The 20,493-nt window shown below is 26.4% G+C and overlaps 2 protein-coding genes across 6 annotated transcripts; both read left to right on the top strand.

Annotated features, from left to right (window-relative positions):
• Positions 1 to 2,017: 2,017 nt before the first annotated feature.
• On the top strand, positions 2,018 to 7,728 carry LOC126552786 (uncharacterized). 4 transcript variants are annotated; one of them, XM_050207723.1, is made up of 7 exons: positions 2,030 to 2,251; positions 2,512 to 2,581; positions 5,131 to 5,219; positions 6,773 to 6,848; positions 6,931 to 7,094; positions 7,172 to 7,283; positions 7,373 to 7,728. In XM_050207723.1, exons 3-7 carry the CDS (start codon positions 5,163 to 5,165, stop codon positions 7,600 to 7,602), a joined length of 639 nt encoding a protein of 212 aa, XP_050063680.1. In that variant the 5' UTR covers positions 2,030 to 2,251; positions 2,512 to 2,581; positions 5,131 to 5,162; the 3' UTR covers positions 7,603 to 7,728. The 4 variants fall into 4 exon arrangements, with proteins under 4 accessions (XP_050063679.1, XP_050063680.1, XP_050063677.1 ...); XM_050207720.1 differs by having other exon boundaries at positions 2,031 to 2,167; XM_050207722.1 differs by lacking the exon at positions 2,512 to 2,581 and having other exon boundaries at positions 2,018 to 2,167.
• A 5,384-nt stretch (positions 7,729 to 13,112) lies between these two features.
• LOC114129310 (uncharacterized) lies at positions 13,113 to 18,766 on the top strand. 2 transcript variants are annotated; one of them, XM_050206865.1, is made up of 7 exons: positions 13,113 to 13,803; positions 13,855 to 13,977; positions 15,814 to 16,001; positions 16,877 to 16,982; positions 17,067 to 17,206; positions 17,422 to 17,548; positions 17,617 to 18,766. In XM_050206865.1, the coding sequence occupies exons 1-7, from the start codon at positions 13,510 to 13,512 to the stop codon at positions 18,265 to 18,267; spliced, it is 1,629 nt and encodes a 542-aa protein (XP_050062822.1). In that variant the 5' UTR covers positions 13,113 to 13,509; the 3' UTR covers positions 18,268 to 18,766. The 2 variants fall into 2 exon arrangements, with proteins under 2 accessions (XP_050062822.1, XP_050062821.1); XM_050206864.1 differs by having other exon boundaries at positions 13,117 to 13,977; positions 17,617 to 18,760.
• Positions 18,767 to 20,493: the final 1,727 nt, after the last annotated feature.

A 20,493-nucleotide genomic window follows, 5' to 3' on the forward strand; every position in this document is an offset into this window, starting at 1 on the left:
AAGGTTTGGTGAAGAAATGGTCCCCCTAAGTTGAAACCTGTCCGAAAAATACTAGATTGTCTAGATTACCTACCTATTTGTGTATTTATATTATATTAAAATACAGTATTTGTAATTAAAGTAATTTGTTTTGAATGAAGGAAAACGATTTTTGTTATCCGACAACTTAGATTTACTTTTAAACTTTCAAACGATAAGTAAATAAGAATGTTCGCTGTGGATGAAGGACTTAGTATTTTAACAGAAGCTAGCTGCAAATGGTATTGTGACTAAAATTTGAACCTCTGTGCTTGACTATTTTATAGTTTTATGCAGTTATATGTTTATTTTTGTATGCATACATAATAACTTAATTTATGACAAGTCTCAAAACCTTTAATGCTGAACAATAGGTATAGTAATTACAAAATAACAAGGGTAAATATTATGTTTTCTATTCATAATTATTGTGGTCGTCCATTTGCGGACGATATTAATCACACATAAGAGAACGAGGAATTGACTATAACAAAATTACAACTGTATTACTGTAAATCTGAAAATCTGAAAACTATAATCTATGATAATCATTAATCTTCAAAACACAGAATTTGGTTGCGATTTCCGTTATCAAAATATATTTATTGCACACATCAGCAGCTGCTGTACCACAGAATGTTCTGTGCATAGATAATTCTATAGTTCTGTGTCTACCTATATACTATGGATATTAATATTAGACATTAGTTCATGGTTTATACATAAATCTATGATTACACAACTATTAAACAGTGTAGCCATTAAATATTACATTAATATGTTTTATTCAAAATCTTCAGATGAATGTGTTAAGCCCGGCGCCCGCCAGCAAGGAGTTCAAAAAACATTAAGAGGACACTACAAAATATTTTTTGTCATAGGTAGCTGCTAGCTACATCAGTATGGCAGTATGCATTGTTATTTGTCTCTGTCTTAGTGTCTTACAAACGGATAACATAGCAAATTGTACGTTCTGAATGATCCGTTTAACTCTTTTTATTTTAAATTGGAGTGAATTAACTTATTATCAAATTTATTGTTTAGGTATTAATTATTCCAGACTTCCTAAGTCTTCATTATTATAGTAATCTAGCCTATGCTTTATGCATATTGCATAATATATCATTTTGAACAATAGAAATATTTTTTGTGAAAGTAATTTTGCTCTAAATGTACAAAGATAGTGTATTAAACACTAGGTAGTATGTACTATAGAAATATATTTCTTCGATAATTGCCAATTGGATATATAGTAATAAGCTGATAAGTATAGAAATTGAACAACGGCAATACATTCTTACAGTCAAATAAGTACCAAATGTATGAATCTAATACCTACCAATATAATATAATATTAGATACCTAATCGGGTTGTCATAAACACACAATTTAACGTTAGCAATAGATTTTTGGTAATCGGTTAGGCAATAAACACACAATTGAACGTTAGCAATAGATTTTTGGTAATCGGTTAGGCAATAAACGCACAATTGAACGTTAGCAATAGATTTTCAGGATTAAGATAGGCAACAAATTGACTATTAGCAATAGATTTTGGGAACCCTTGAATTTTCTTATCAAATATTGCTAGCGGACCGTACATCTTACTAGGTACCATTAAAACTCGGAACACATAAAGTTCAAATAATTTATATGAATTAACTTTAACTTTTTTAATTAAAATAATAGAATGAATTATTGATGACATCCAATTTAGGTACATATTATAATAAGATAAAAATAAACACTGTAAAATATAAGTAAGAATTATAAATTAAAATTATATTCTTTTTTGAGTTTTTTCAAACTTTTTTGGAGAACTTATTTATGACTTGAAGGTTCAAAGTAAAAATAATATTCATTTAACAGCTGAAAACAGCATTTATTACTTAAATTCACATTCGCGGTCGGGCAACGGCTCACGAACGACTGACAGTTGTACAGTACCTACATGGCTACAATATAAATACAATATATATTATTAAAGATCGTAATATCGATCGAAGGAGAAAAACACAGATAACGGACGACCGTCGTCGGGTCGTTCCGTAAACATAATATCTATTAATATTTTGGAGCGTGCGCGGGTTTCGTCGGTCGGAGTGATAAACATTAAACAACGACAACTCAACCGTTTCGCAGCTTTACGGTAAAATAACATAATTATTATATTATAAAAATTAATATCACCCAATATTAAATATTCATAAATTGTATTCATGTTGCAGCAGACGTAAGTGACTTATTTAAAACTAATACAGTGTACTCTTAATTATCAGTAATCTTTCGCTGAATCATCTATATACAGAATACAATTGTATACAAAAATTATAAATATTTTTGTAATATTATATGAATGTTTAAATAACAATAAAATATTCTCTAATATATAACTTTCATGAAATACTATTTTAAATTACATGATTTAATTTTTTAATAATACATATTATAATATGTAATTATAACATTTTTGTTTGAATTATAATTTTGCAGATTATCCGTGGATGCCAATCCACCTTATTCCGCGGATAATTGAGAGTACACTATACTTAATTTTTACTCAGTAAGTTATAACAATTAACCAAAAATAAATTCAATTTTTTCTATGTTTACACAATATTAACAATGCTTTTGTATTAGTTCATCAAACAAAAAAACATGTTGTAGTGGCTACATAGACTTAGAATAAAATCACATTAATATTTATCATATAAGATAAATTAATTACAAACTTAAGAATTGTTGTTTATGCATCTTACCTTAGTTATTAAAGGAAATTATAAAGCGGTTATATTCTCCTAATAATTTAATTAAGAAATTGATCCCTAAATGAGCTTGGAAATTAATGGCTAGATAGGCTAGGCAAGTGTATTTGTAGACCAAAACCAGAATGCCAGCTTAACATAGTGATCCACGTGTGGCTAATATAAACACCGCAATATCTTAGTAATCTATAAATGCGAATAGCATGAAAATTTTTGCTTTAATTTTATTGTTAAATTAATAAAAATGATAAGTATTTTAATAACTTCTATAGTCTAAGATCTAAGGCTCAAATATATAAGGTTGATTAAGTAAAATGTGATAACTGTGTATTTACAGCTGAGTAAAATAATTCAATAATTACTTTAAAAATTATTTTTTTTTTTTTTTTTATTATCAATAAAAATTTACAAAATACAATACACAAATTGAAATTAACAAAACTTGATTATCTATCTCTTTTAAGCATAGCTTGAGTTAGAGATAGAGAGTGTAACAATGCTATTCTAAAAACAAAAATTCTATTCCAAATACAATTATATAAATAAATAAAATGTGTACAGTTTAGTTAGTTATTTAAATAAAACAATTTTAAAATAAATTTATAGAAAAAACAGAAATTAAAAAAAGAAAATAATAAAATTAGTTTAATAGATATTAAAAATTTAGAATTAAGATTCATAATAAGATAATACAAAAAATAACAGAAAATTATTCAGACATTATCAAGTTAAATTACTTGAATGTAACTATCTATTAATATATTCATAATACAATAATAATTAAACTAACTCTAAGAATAAATACTTATAAACACATTGTTTAACACTACTTTGATGCTGATGGATGTTTTTTTTATACTCATATGGCATTAAGTTGAAGTACGTAGGCCCCAAATAGTCCACAAATGATTGACCGAAAGATTTTTTGGGATATTTGACGGGAATATTATAAACCATACTTTCTCTTTTATTTTCAGAAGAAATGTTATTTTTCCCCTTTATTAATTGTTTGAAAATAAAAATGATTGCTATTTTTTTATAGAGGAATTTTACTGGTAGAACACCCAAACTCCTATAGTTTCGACTAGTCGACCCTTCAAGAGCATACTTATTCAAACATATTCTAACTATTTTATTTTGATTTACTTGTAGCTGTTTTAAAATACATTCACCTAGTCCACCCCATATTAATAACCCATACTGATAAATCGACTGATATAAAGCAAAATATACTATACGAATTGTTTATGTAGGTATTAAATTCTTAAGCTTTATAAATTTGTAAGTTATTGTACGTAACTTTCCTAATAAATTGTGTATATGTAAATTCCATCTTAAATGATTATCAAAAACAATACCTAAATATCTGATTCTAGAAACTTCATTTATTATTTTACATGTATGTATGTTACAAAGTTCTGTATTAAGGCATCTATGTATGGTTATTGAGTTACAATTAGTATTAGTTGAGGTTCTATTAATAGAAAAGGACATAAACATAGTTTTATCTTCATTTAATGATAGATTTCTATTACATAGACATTTATAAACTTTATTCAAATCAAAAGTAGCTTTATCAAGAACTCCATTCCACGATTTGTCCGAGAAAAGTAGACATGTATCATCCGCATAATAACGACCAAACCATCAATATTAATATCACAGATGAAGTTAATATATAATATAAACAAAATAGGCCCTAACACACTGCCTTGCGGAACTCCGTAATTAATAGAACTTTCTTGACCAACAACATTATTAATTTTTACCAATTGTTTTCTATTTGTTAAGTAACTCTTAAACCAATTTAGACTAACATTTTTTATTCCAAAACTAGGTAGTAATTGTAATAGAATTTTATAATTAACTGTATCAAAAGCCTTTGCCAAGTCCAAGAAAATCGCTATTACTTTGTTGCCACTATCTAATTCTTTATATAAAAACTGAGTTGTACTATAAAGAGCGTCCTCTGTACCAATACCAGGTCTAAATCCATACTGGTTTTTAGATAAAAGTTTGTTGTTTTCCAGAAATTTAATTAACCTTACTTTAATTATTTTTTCTAGGATTTTGGAAAAATGTATTAGCAGGGATATTGGCCTATAATTGTTAATACATTTACTATCTCCACCCTTTAAAAGAGGTTTAATAACTGCTACCTTTAGATTAATGTTTAACAACATGTTTAATAAACATGTTGAATGTTTAATACACCTTAATTTATTTTTAAATTTTTAATCTATAATTTTTACAGAAATTGGTAAATATACTTGTTCTATGCAAGACAATAATGATGATTTAATCTAATTTTAATATTTACTAATAAACTGTTAATTTTTTTTATTAGAAGGTAGTAATAGTCATTGCAACCAGTATAATATGGAAAAAGTTGAAACTTTTGAACAACAACCTCCTCCACCTCCACAACAACACCAGGTAACAATGCCTCTTGTGGCAAATTGTCTAACAACTTCAGTATGTTTGTTATTTTTAAAAATAATTTCAATTGTATCATAAATATTTGATACTAAATGTGAAGTATCTATACTTATTAATTTAGGTACATATATTACACACAATGGCGTATATAGGTGGGGGGTTAGGGGTTCAAACCCCCTCTGAAATGTTTGGTTGGTATGAGCATTGATTTTAATTGTTATAATATTATCAATTATCATACATTTTTTTTTAACCCTCTCTGAAATTAATTTCTGTATACGCCACTGATTATACATATTTACAATATTAGTATTGTTAATGTGTACTTTTTTAAATTTAAATATGTCTGATTTTAATTAGCTTATAATGTAAGTTTTGAAATAAGTTAATGATCAATTAATATTAAATGTATTGGATTATTGTTTATAATATCGGTAATTTATAAATTCATTGAGTGATTTTTTTGTAATTTCGTAAAAAAATGGTTACCACACTTTGAATCTTTAAAGCAGGTAACAATTACATGAAAAATATAACTAGTTAATATATTTACCTTTTAAATGGGTGTATAAAAAAAAATGCACAAATCACTAATTGTAGTAATTATTGAAATAAATATAGGACCAGTAATTAACCCTAATAAAGAATATTCATATTAGTAAACCAAATTTTACTCTTTTAAAGAAATGTTTAGAAAACGATTTAAAACTTATAGTACATCTATTTTAGAGTAGTTTCAGTCATAGTGCAGATTTGATCAATCTATATCATCTTCAGATTAAAGATTGCAATTATTATTTCCGGGTTTCTAGTATCAATGTGAGACAGCTAAGCTTAAAATTTGTTGCGGTGTTGTAAATTCAGTGTGGTTGAAGCTACTTGTTGCCAATAATACTAATTTTTTTTTTTATTTATATTTTTTTACAAGTACCTATTATACAATTAGAATATAAGCTAAAAATACAATATTGACAGGAATATTATTGTGATGGGAGGATATTTTTTTTATAAAAATATAAAATTCCCAATATGATTCATTTTAATATAATAAGTTATGTGAAAGTAAAAAACAATTTAAGTATTTAATTAATAGTCAATAATCAACAAATTAATTCTATTTCTTAATCCTATTGTCAATATTAAATCATTTTAAAATTGCAATATATCCTATTTGGCAACTTGTAAACCCAACCATTAATTTGATACCATATATTTATTATATTATCTGACCAGTAGGATTCTATAAGTCTACACACATTTTGTGTATATTTACAGTCTAAACCAGTGATGTTTTGTCATCATTTATGATGGATGGTGCCACAACTTTTTTGTAACTACATAGACCTTAGCAGATCAAACACTGTCTTCTTATAACAACAACAACAATAATAATAATAATATAATGACAATATTATTATTATATTTATTATTTATCCTAAACTGTTTTGATGTACTTGTTATCTGCTAAAGTATATGTATCTTGCGCAAACTGAAAATACTTCTTTGCTGCGTTTATAAAAATTGCTTATATTGTCTCATTGGCTATATAGAATACACAGATAAAACAGGATGGAGAAAAATCAATAAATGAGAACACTGATGTAAAACGGCCATTCAAACGTTATAGTATGTCACTGCTTTTTAAATTAAGTTATTGTTATTTTAGTTATTTGATTATTTTAAGTTTTTAAATTTATTTTTATAACAGAAATTAATAAGGAAGAACGGAGGAAGCGACTAAATGCTCAAATGAGTCGTTTAGTATATCCCAAAAGCCCATTGGTGGTATTTTCTGATTTGTTTGAAGATGTACCAATTCACATACAAGAGCATCGACTTAATAATGTTACGAGTTACACAGCTATTTTTATAGTAAGATATAATTTTATTTTATGCTTTGTGAAATAATATACCTAATAATTCATAATTATTCTTTAAAAAAATGGTAGGTTGATGATCAAATATATTCTGCGAATAATATTTCCAAGGCTCTAGCCAAACAAAACGCATGTGAAAATTTTTTGCGCACTATGTTGACAAAAAAATTAAGTGAACGATCTGGTAAATTATATTTTTATTTAATTTTAATATTGTTCATATAATATATACAATATACATGTATGTATAAATATTGTCATACATTTAATTAGAAAAAAAAGAAGAATCTCCCATGAACTTTAAGATGGAAGTTGGAGAAAGTGGTTCAATATCAAAACCTGAAGGACCCCCTCAAGAAGATTTCCCATGGCCAAATTTTGCTTCATTAGCTATGCATTATTTAATAAATAAATGGGAATTACAGTCTGTTTTTACAAGAGGTAATCATGTACAAAAAAAATCAACTGTCATCAAACCACAACCTAAGGTGAATAACCATTAACTCTAAACTAACAGTAATTGATACAAATTGATTGATTTTGAAGTTGTTGGATATTATGGATATTTACTATTGAATGTATTATATTCTATTTTTTGTTTAATATAATACCTATTTATTTGAAAACAATATTTTAGATTTATTTAAATTACCTACTTATATTTAATGTAATATAATATGATATCTATATAGTTGTTTGTGGCGGTACTTAGTCATGTTTTTACAAGTCGTTATTAAGTCATGGTAATTAATGACTATACAAAGCCATAGCTACCTACACCATGAGTATATTATATTGGTTCAAGAGACTCTGGTGTATGCAGGGGAATCGTCGAAACAATTTAAATGGTAAAAATTCAACACTGTTGATAACTCAGTAGTGTCTCAGTAAGTTAGGCGTTAAATTAGGTAGGTTAGAGTAGAGACATTGACATCCGAATTCGACGGTTCATAATTTTATATGAATTTGTTTGCCTCACGAAATTTTTTTATTTTTTCACAGAATTATATAAAATAGTAGTGTAACGTTTCATGGACAACTTAATTTCACTTAATGAGATATCTATGTAAGGTTTCCCTATAGAGATTACATTTCCAGTGGTTGGTGAAATAGGTGGTTTATGTTTTAATGGCCTGGATACACCAAAATTTAAGTTCTTTTATAATTATTAGAAGCCAAACTTATGAAAAATCTTGTATTCATTTTTCAACTCTTTGCTACCTACACAAAAATTGTATTAATTATACCTACAAAATAATTTGCAAATATTCATGGTTTTAACGAATTTATGTCAATATTTGAACTTCAAATGCTAATAAAAAAATATAGTGCCTGTGTATTCTTATAATTTTTGAATCACTATAATCTAAAAGACTAATTTATGAGGAATTTTATATTCAATTTTTAAGTATTTTGACTTCGTAAAAAAAACGTTATCGATATTTATAAAAAAAAAACTAAACAAAAACGAATATTTCAAATCCCTATAAACAACATTAAAATAAGCGAAATATTTTGAAAATTAAATAATGTAAAGGAAATTTCAATCTTAATAACTGGTGAAATTTTCAAGTATTTACAACATATACCTTTGAATAATAACAAACATTTAAAACCGTCTGAGGATAAATCGTTATCGTTACGCTATTTCGTAAAAATTTAAAATTCAAACGCACTTAAAATTTTCCTATGATGATGCTTCGAGTTTTCTCTATAGCTACTTGAAGGAAAACTTATGGAAAAGTTAGTGTTAAATTTTTTAACCTTAGATATAAACACAAACAATTTTATGATATTTCAACTACAAAATTACTTGCAAATTTTCGCGATTTTGACATACCTTGTAAAAATTGAATTATATAAATGCTTATAAAAAAAAATTGTGACTAACGAATTTTCGATTTTTTTAACTACAATAAAAACAACTCATAGGAAACCTTGTATTAAATTTTCAAATTTTCCACACTAAAAAAAAAAAATCGTAAATTTTAGTGGTCTATAAATAGCTCAAAAAAAGTCATTATATAATATATTGATAATTATAAATTAGGTATCGTAAACATTATACTTCGTATTATATACTTTTTCATTATTTATCAATAAATATAATACAATAGTCTTGGCATTTTTTCAAGCCTCTAGTCATTCAAACGTGTAATATTTTATTTTATGTTAATTGTGAGGTACAAACTTAAGTTCATAAATCTATAGTTACATAATTATGCCTATTTAAGTCAAGTATCTATAGTAATAAACAACAAATTACCGATGAAATTTTTGAGCTTTTCAACAAGGATGAAAATTGCAATATTTTTTTTAAAAAAAAAACAATAATTTTTATCAATAAATACAATTTACTATACATAATGTAAATAATTTATTAGAAGTTATTACGCGTACGAGTTCTCTTTCTTGAACGTAAATTATTTGATTTTTTTTTACGTAGTCTCAGTATGCGAGACGTGAGTATGCCACTATTGTACCTCCGATGTACTAGGACCCCCATATTGGATGATGGTTCGTAACAACGGCAGCATCAGCAGGTTGGCGAGTCGCCACTCTCCGACGAGTTGTGTGGGCGGGCATATGTGAACTGCGCCCAAATGACCTTTTTTTATAAACTGCGCCCGAAATTTTTTCTATGTTAATATAAGCCATAAGGTATAGTGTAAACTGCATCCGACTTATTAACTTATTAAAGACATTATGTTTGACAATTGTGTACTTTTTCAAGTACAGTAGAAACTCGATAACCCGTCACTCTCTGTTATTCGTCATCTATCACCGCATAAAATAAAAAGTTAAATACGAAATATTGCAGCTAAAAAAGCTAGAACATCAAAAATACAAAAAAAAATTATTTTATATAATATGTTTTAGTTTAATATTGTTTAGTGTAGTATACTAGTATGTATATAATATGTAATAATTAATAAGTATGAATTTTATTTTAAAAATACACACGTAAAATATATATATACATATTATATACTTTTTTTACAAAATTTCTGTTAACCATCTATTCGATTACCGTCATAGTCCTGGTCCCAACTGTTACAGTTAATCGAGTTTCTACTCTATATATATACTGTGATATATCACAGAAATTTTATTTTCATCAAGAAATACCAACACGTTATCCATATATTTTCGTGTTCATAGAAAAGTTAAAAGAAATTCAAATAGTAGTATACATCAAACTAAATAGTATAAATGAAACCTTTAAATACCAAAATTCTAAAACAAAAAAAAAAAAAAGTTACAAAATGTAATAAATAAATATAATAGTAGTCTAACTCCATTTGATGAATATTTATCCACAATATTTTATTGTTTGTAATATTTGTTATTAATTTACTTTTTAAAATTATATATTTTTTTTAATTCTTATATTTCTTAATTATATTTTATTTTTAATTATTCATATTATATGGCTGTAATAAATTAAGTATACATACACTAAAGATAATTTTGCAAAAATTGATTTTTTAAATTTTACCCGGGCGCAGTTTACATGTGTAGTTAAATTTACTCCAAATGTGCTCCTATGATTGTTGTAAAGTCAAGTTTCATCAATAGCAACGTATACGCTTATTTTTGATTCATTACAGACTACAGTATAGGTACTATATTACTATTGTAAGAAAAATAACTTTGAAAAAGAGTAGGTACCTATCAAATCAATTAGGTAGTTGATTATACAATGATACTATATTGTATACTAAATACTAATAAATATTATTTTATGATTTTTATGTCAAAATTAAAATACTATGTAGAATGTTTCTACTGCTTTTAATAATAAGTTTGTAAGTACTTCAAAAATGAATATTTTTTTGACTATATTATTATCATGTAAAGATAAGAGATTAAAATATAATCCTAAATAGTTGAAAAAAAACAATTTAACCAAGATCTAACAAATTAAATTTATTCCAATTATTTGAATTAAAAATGTAATACTATTAATGAATTTACTTAACTTTAGACTTATACAGTGTTATTCTTAGTCAAATTGGACCTGGTTTAACAATGGTTTAATTGTAATTTAACAATAGTTTATCTTTTTTGTTATCATAGACGATAAACTTAAACCATAGACTAAGTTTAACGATAAACCTCTGATTTATAAACTAGGTAAATACTAGGTTTAATGCTGGAATTACTGTTATCTTAATATGTACTATCATTTAATTTAGTTCATTCGTGTTTTAAAAACTTGTGCGTTTTATACTTACGAAAAATGGATATAATGAATTTCGTAAAATGTATCGATTTTCAAAAGCAGAATGCTTACAAATCATAAACGAAATTCGTGACTTTTTCCCTCGAGCGGTTAACAATCGCGGAAAACCAATTTTTAACAATGACTATGAATAACACTGTTAGAGGACCTTATAATAAATTAACGTATTAAAAATAATAATTTGACTTTCAAGTTTCAATAATTTAAAAAAAAAATCTTGGCCAAGATCAATTAAAACACATAGTTGTTTTTATTTTAAAAATTAAAGTTGATATTGTGTGCTATTTCGTACAATGCGTACTCACAAATTAAGAAGTTGCGATAAAAAAAAAAATTGACAGTTAAAAATAAAAAGAATACATCTGTTCTGTTTTTATCTAAACTCCATATTATCGAATTAAAATAATTTAAAAACCAACACGTACATAACATAAGATACGGTCCTTTGAAACTATTCACGAAAAAATCGTAATTAAATTACTAAATACAATCGACTAATAGGTTCATCAGTTCTATACATTAGTACACTATACAAAATAATATAGGTATATAATATTGTCACTTGTCAGTAGCGTAGGCCAGCGGTTTCCAAACTTTTTAAGTCATAGAATTTTTTCAAGAAGTAGTTTCTCATAAAGCCCCAAAAAATATTTTTTGTTAAGTCTTATTAAGGTAGGTACCTATGTACGAAATGCACGCTAGAGTGAGAATAATAAAATATTTATTAATAAAGGAAACAATAGTATCAAAAAACTGGAGAAAATATTATTTATTATTTATAATTATTATTACCATTACAATACAGCGTTACAACTTACATTTACATGTATATTGTATATTATGCTTTATGTGAGTAATGTGTCTGCTTTTTGTGACAAGTTTGTCAATGCCTGGTGTCACAACTCTCAGAAGTCAATTAAAAATGCATATCGTTTTCTACATTTAACGTTAACGTGCTCGATATACGGTTTTTGTAGCCGTGTACTTCGAAAAAGCCGTTTCACAATGATATTGTGTAGTACCAAAAAGCAGTAAAAGTAATTTAACTTTTGAACTTAAATACGTCTTAATAGTTATTATTGAAAGATCTTCCCCTAACAGAGTACGAAATTCAGAAATTTCCAAATTAGTTTGCTTTTAAATTTATATCATTAGAAATTAGAATATTAGATAGATACGTATTTAAATAGTTTAATTTTACTGACTTAGCAAAAAAAAAAAAAATATTTATCTTATAATCTTGGGGAAAACCTAGTTTAAATGTTTAAATGAATTATTTTTGTCACATAGTCTCCGGCTAATTTAAAAATTAAAAATAATGAAAGCGGGCTGCAACAACAACAACGATCATCGACAATCACTAGGTAGGCAACTCGCGCGTTGCTTTTTCCACACCATTAAATATATTATAGTATAATATTATCTTAAATCGTGCTTTCCTAGTAGTGCTTAAAATAATAGTAATCATTCAACAGTCGATAACCGATTATGATATAATAATATGATATTTTTGTGTTATAAATTTCAGAATAAAAACACGCCCTTGACGAGACTAATGAAAATGAATTAGAGTAGCACTGTTGTCGTTTTTTTTTTCACGTATTATACAAAACTCGTCTGTATTACAAAATATTATTGTATAGATTTAAAATAATTAACTAATCCAATGTTCTAGACTACTCTATTTTAAAGCGGTTCCTTCGGCCCCTTTTCACGTGGACGCGTATCGTACGCGCGCGTTTTTAGTTTACATTGGTTAAGTTCACACGCGCCATATCGGCGAGCAAAACGCGCCACCGTCGGAGTGGAGGCACTGCGTAGTCGGAATTATTATTATTATTATTATTATTATTATGTATTCTGTGCTATTATTAACATACTGCAAAGACTTCGGTCGCGACACAATAGCCGCCGCCACAGCAAGCGTCGCTGTCGCAAACCAGTAATTATCGCAATATCGCCGTCGACGCGTTGTTCCTCGTCTCGGCCGTCGCCCGCGTTTTTTCCCAGTAACTCGTGTTGTCGTGTACTCGTGTGCTGTTCGGCGTTGACGCATACTTACGTTTTCTTTCGGACTTGCGACTCGCTCTTTGGTTTTTTTTACAATAAATTGCTGCTGGCCGTGACTACTGCTCAAACGTGCTGCTCAAACCTTTGTCACAAGATGTCTTGGGCTGTGAACGAAGGGGCATCCACTTCTGCCACTCTGACGAAGTACGAACGCATGCTACTAAAATCGGCAGTCAACAAAGGGGCTTCCACTTCTGCCGCTCTGTCGAAGTACGATATCTTGGGACGAGAAGAGGCGTCGCCTTCTGCCGCTCTGTCGAAATACGATATCTTGGGACGAGAAGAGACGTCGCCTTCTGCCGCTCTGTCGAAGTACGATATTTTGGGACAAGAAGAGACATCGCCTTCTGCCGCTCTGTCGAAGTACGATATCTTGGGACAAGAAGAGGCATCGCCTTCTGCCGCTCTGTCGAAGTACGATATCTTAGGACAAGAAGAGGCATTGCCTTCTGCCGCTCTGTCGAAGTACGATATCTCGGGACGAGAAGAGGCACCGCCTTCTGCCACTCTGTCGGAGTACGAACTCTTGCGACTAGAAAACATGAAAAACCTGCAGCAAGAGGTTAGTACTTGATTATTATATATTGTAATGTACCTAGATAGTATTTATATTTTGTCGTGGACAGTCTTACCGTAATATTTCATACCCGCAGTAGGCTAAACTACATTACAGTAATATACTATGTAATATACATCACCTCTTCGATATATCGACAGTGTACTGGTTGTCATGTCATTATTGACATTTGACATGTACTTATTGATTTCCCATACTCACTGTACACTATTTTACTATAAAATATTGTGTTTTGTGAACCAGATAAATACTTATTTTACATAAAAAAAAAAAAAAATGTGTATCGTGCAACAAGTTAAAACAAATGAAAGAATTAGTTAATAATTTTAGTTGAATTTTTGAATGCTGCTGTATGTTAGATTAAACGACAATTAGATAATTAATTTAAAGTTAAAATCAAACTAGAAACTATACACATATTTTGTTTAGAAAAATGTTAGTAGGACTATCATAATGAATTAAATTTTCATGTATACTTATTTATTACGAATTAAAAATAACCAATATATGACTGATGACTTTTTTTATTAGTTCGACATAATTCAATAAGAATTCCAAACGCAAACATTTTATGAATAATTTTCCTAGGTTTTTCTTAAGTATAAATTATGTTTGGTTTAAAGATCATTACATACATCAATTCAATTACCACTATTCTATTTAAAACAATTTTAATCTTATGATGTTAGAATTAGTGGAGAGCATTATGAAATATTTAGTACCTACATGTTATACATTATACCTTTGAAGAAAAATCATATATATTAATTATTCCAAATAACAAAAAATGAAAGTAAAATAATTTCTCAGCACTAAGTAAATATAACAAGTAATCTAGTCTAAGCAATTAATAAATTGTTTAGTCTTTGAAATTAGATTTTTATGTGTTTCTAATGCTTATTATTAAAAATTATAATTATTTTGTTTCATTGTGTTATTCAATAAATCTCATTCCATTAAAATATGATAATATTTTAATCTATTTATTAATGAATAGTGTAACGTATATTATACTATACTTGAAAAAAAATAAATAAAAATTTAATTAAAAATTAAAAAAGTCATAATATATCATACATGTGCTTAAAAAATTTAAACATAGGGCTAGAGAACTTTCCCAATTTTAAATTTATTTTGTGCCCTCCTCATTGCCAGCGTTTTACTCTAAAAACTATTGAAAAAACCCTGCTTTTATTACAGACTAGACATTATATTTAATCCTCGATTTAATCAGATATATTTTAATATCTGATTATTCTATTTGGTCAAGGTCTATAAAGAAGAAAAAATATAAAATGTATATTATTTTAGTGCTTGATTAACTATTTTTGGTGTTTTTATGCTCGAATCCTCAATCTGATGCACACTTTTTTCATAAAACAAAATATTTTTATTATTAATGATCTCATATCAATTAAATTACTAGAAATTAGTAAATTGCTTAAAATTGAGTAGAAGGTCTTTGTAGTTCCATTAATTGGTATTATTGTCGTATGTATCAGAACAATTCAAAACATATTTATTTATGTATAAGAATTACCTTCCTATCACACTCCTATCAAAAGAGGCAGTTGCTATAAAATCCAATCCTTAGTGATTAGTGATTACCAACTTCCCTTTTTTTGTCTTTGTACATGAACAATTAGTTACCTTTATGAATGAACTGAGTTAGTTGGCAATCATTAATTTTGCATTTTATATTATTTTTGTGATATGGTCTTAACAGTTGTACCATTTTATTTTTGAATCTGTCTTCTTCTAACTAATTTTTGTTATTATTTAATGGCTAATAGTATTAATAACATCATAATTTTGATGTAGGTCGGTGATTTATTTAATAATACTGTACAAAGTGCTCAAAAGCTAAACAAAAATTTGAAATTCCGGAGTAAAAGAAAGCCAGCTTATCGACCAGGTCAACGAATAAAATTATTCTCTAAGCTGGAAAAATCATCAAATATGAAGAAGACTCAAAGTGAAGATATCCGTCGTTCATTACGTGATAAAAGGTATAAAAATAGTTATTAGTTTATAAAAAATTTAGTCAGATAAAAATATAAGGCATCTTATACAGGGTGATTTATTTAACGTAAAACATTCATTATTTTAGAAAACATATTTTTGAAAATATAATACCTAGGTATTTAAATAAATTTAAGACATTAAAAAACAACATTTTAAAAATAAATTATAGTTTTTATTATTATAATTTTTTAAGTTCTTTTGATTGATAGCATAATATATATTTTAGATTCTACTAATGTTTTGATATTACAATGTATGTTTATTTATTTATTTATTTTTTATATGTACAATAGTCAATAAGTAATTGATACAATACTTTGATTTTCAACATTGAGGGTGGTTTTTGATAGTAAATTGGATCTAGGATCTACTTTGTACTTTAAAGAGATCAAAATTATTCCTAGTATTTTTTAAATTAATTAGGAAAAACAAAAACAAAAGGGTAGTCGAGTGGGTATTGTTTTGCTGTACAGTAGGTATGGAGTGGACCTTTGACATAGAGTCGGTCACTATAATGGGTGTGTTAAATTTGAATGCAATGATAGGTATTATTTTGCCTTTTTATAATATATAAGCAAGAAGATTTTATATTAATTATTGTAATATTTAAAAAAAAATGTTAGAATTGTGTACAATATTTAATATTCATATCTTATAGGTACGGTTGTTATTTGTTTAGATTTTTATATATAATTCTTCACATTAATATGATATTAATGTTAGCAATAAAATAGTATTCTATTTCTATTATTATCTTATTTGATAAATAGTAGTATAATATTAAGGATATAATAAACATGTATTCACACTTCTAGCATGTTGTATATATTATACATAATTTTATTTTTTCATTATTCAGAAAACGAATTAATTATGATTCTAATAAAGAAAATAATGATGGAAAAAACAAAAAACGTCGACAAAGATATAGCCATCAGAAAAAGTTTCCTTTAAATAAACCTAAAGTAATTCAAGATTTTTAATATTAAACATAACTAAAAAATGTTTGTATAAAATACATTTTTAATTGTGTTATATTTGATAATCAGGGTTTAAAACCAAAATTTAGCCGAAAAGTACCTCGATTGGATGTATCTAATGTAACACAAGAAATGTTGGACAACATAGTTTACAGCAGTGTAGGAAAAAAATATAGTACTGATGAAGGGACCACTTGTCACCAATGCAGGTATAGTAATATTTATATAAAAAACAGTTTTTAAACAATTTTTTTTAAAAAAAGATTTCACATATTACATATTATAATGTGTCTACTTCATTAAATAATTTTTGCCTAATTTGATAATAATTTTTATATTTTGTTTGAATTGTATATGATCTGGTTGAGTTTAGTCTGATTAGTAATATTAACATAAAATTTAAATTTAAAAAATATTTTTTTAGACAAAAAACTATGGACCAAAAATCATTCTGCCGTAACAAGAGCTGTAATGGAATGAGAGGTATGTTTTGTGGTTTTTGTTTGAGCAGACGGTATGGTGAAGATGTAGCTGAAGCTTTATTAAATCCGGTAATTTATATTTTTAATATATTTTTAAGGCATACATTTATTTATTTATTTTTGCATATTATATAAAGTTATGGACTTGTCCACCATGTCTTGGACGTTGTAACTGCAGCATTTGCAGACGTGATCAGGGCAAAGATCCAACCGGACAGTTGGCACAAGTAGCTAAAGCTAAAGGATATAACTCTGTTTACGATCTGTTAAAGACAATAGAGAAGGAACCAGATAACACTAATGAAAACCCTATTGATAAATGTGAACCAAAAAATTGTAATTCCGTTGAAAACAATATTGAACTTCAAAACAGTGATTTAATTGTGCCTACCAGTAATCAGTTAAATATTAATAATTTGAATGATGAGGCTGTATTTGTTGAAAGTAATGCTAACAACAAGTTAGAACCAGATAACACTAATGAAAACCCTATTGATAAATGTGAACCAAAAAATTGTAATTCCGTTGAGAACAACATTGAACTTCAAAACAGTGATTTAATTGTGCCTACCAGTAATCAGTTAAATATTAATAATTTGAATGATGAGGCTGTATTTGTTGAAAGTAATGCTAACAACAAGTTAGAGCAGTTGAAATCAAAGAAAAATGATTATTGCGGTATAAAGGATGAAGAACAATGTAACTCTGAGAATTATATAGTAGAGCCTAGAGAAACTTCAGAAATGATTATTGATAAACTTTATAAAAAGTTTATATTGTCTACATGATTACATTATTAGAAGAAGAAAATTAAAAAAAAAAAACTAAAAATTTTCCAAACATAATCAGCGAGTAGCTATATCACTTATTAATATTATTACTATATTTTATATATTTATGAGTTTTTTTCAACTTAGAATTTGGTTTATTTTTCACCATGAGTTATAATTAAGAGTAACAATATAAAGTTAAACTAAATATTTTAAGTTATAAATTAAAGTTTATTTATATGTATATTTTATTGTAAAATTATCTTGTTTGAAATTAATATTTACAAATTATTCACAAGTGCTTATAATTAATATTAATTTTTTTTTTATACATGTATTAATAATTTTGTTTGTTAATTTTTTTAGGCGTACAACCATAAAAGTAAAAAATATATTTAGTTGTATAATTTTTGATTAGAGGTTTGTCATAAATGTATAACATTTTTTTTTCAGAAGATATAAAACAAGTTGTGTATTTTTTTATATATACATAAGTACTATAATATTAAGTATCTATAAAAGTTCTACATTTTTTCAATTATATTTGAATTTTGGCACTTATCATTTGTGTTCATTATATACATCAATATGTAAGGAAATTCTGTAATTAATTGGAGGAACCAATTATCCACATATTAAAGTAAAAAAATGAAAGTAAAAGTTGTAGAAATGTTTAATCTTCATTATTTTTTTTTAAACGGCTTTTAAATATTTAGTTCGGTACCATTGAACACACGCTTTATTTTAACTGTCTTAGAAATAATTGGGTTGACAGATAAAAGAATAGAGAACCTAGTCTTTCTGCTATAATTTTATTAAGCATAAGAATGTCATTGAATTATAGATATTTAAAATGGTATATTTATTTATAGCTATGTTTAAAAAAATTTATGTTCAAACTGAAAGTGTAGGTGGACCAATCAAATTATTTGAATTGCATGTTTTAAACTTTTAACTTAATTTAGCATCACTGCTTTAGCATACGAATAAGCTTACAAGATTTAGATGTATCATTCAATTGTTTTCAAATTGATAAATATATATATTATATTAACTACCTATTGACACATAAATAAACCAATGCGTTTTTTGGAAAAATTTGTTAATACAGTATTAGAGTATACTAGGTACAGCTGTACCTGTACCAACAAGAAAATGTATTTAAAGTTTTCTAGAATGATGTAAAAACAACATACCTCATCTTGAAATACAATTTTTAAATATTTGTCAATGATAATCATCAGAAAGTGATCCATAAAGTAAATTTTGGTTTAACCATTTTTAAGGGGCTTGGTAAATAGAGAAAGTGATCATTTTTATACATTTTGAAAATGTTAATTTGAATCCTATAAAAAAAATATGTAGTAGGTAAGTTGGGTTCGTTCTTATCTTCATTTATTATACATTACTTTAAGTTCCAAATGTAATTTACTATTAGAAAGTTATATATTGAACCATTTTTTCTACTATAAAAAATTAAAAGTAAAAAGATAATAGTCTTCAATGAACATGTTTATGAGAGGGTCGATGAGTTTATTGAGTTTACATTTTAAAATACAAATTCAATAATTAGATAATACCATACAATATTAACAATTACATTAAATATTTCTTATATACTTATAACTAAATAAATATATTTATATTAATCATATGATATATACTAATGTAATATTGTACATAGAGTTTTGCAGTAAAAAAATTTTATGTAAAGCTATTAGTACAACTTTCGATAATAATTACTAAAATCATCATTGACATCATTTTTTACAAGTTATTCAGCAATACTGTGAATTTTTTATAATACTATATTTTGTTTAGGTTTTGTTTAGCCAAGGTGGTCAACTTTTTAAAAATTATTTTGAATGAGTTACTGTTTTATTTCTAATGGTATAGTTTTTTTATAAATTGTTGGACCAATATTTTAGCATGTGGATTGTATTGGTTTTTATTTTTTTGTATATAATTGGTATTTTGAAGTTAGAGATTTGTCTAGTACCCATTATATCCTTGTTTAGTTTTAGAAGTAAGATTATTTTATATTAATTAAATAACTGAAGCTTCATAAAATATTTTTGTTACTTTAGTAGTACATTTATATTAATATATAAATCTTTTGTGTGGTATTTTGAGTCTCTTTTCAAAACAGTTTTTAATGTATTATTTTGTATTTTTGTAATGAGTCCATAGTTTAGTACGTATTTACCTCTCCGTAATTAATTATAGATTCTATTAGTGCTTGAT

The sequence above is a fragment of the Aphis gossypii genome, chromosome X, assembly GCF_020184175.1.
Source record: "Aphis gossypii isolate Hap1 chromosome X, ASM2018417v2, whole genome shotgun sequence".
Lineage (NCBI taxonomy): Eukaryota > Metazoa > Arthropoda > Insecta > Hemiptera > Aphididae > Aphis > Aphis gossypii.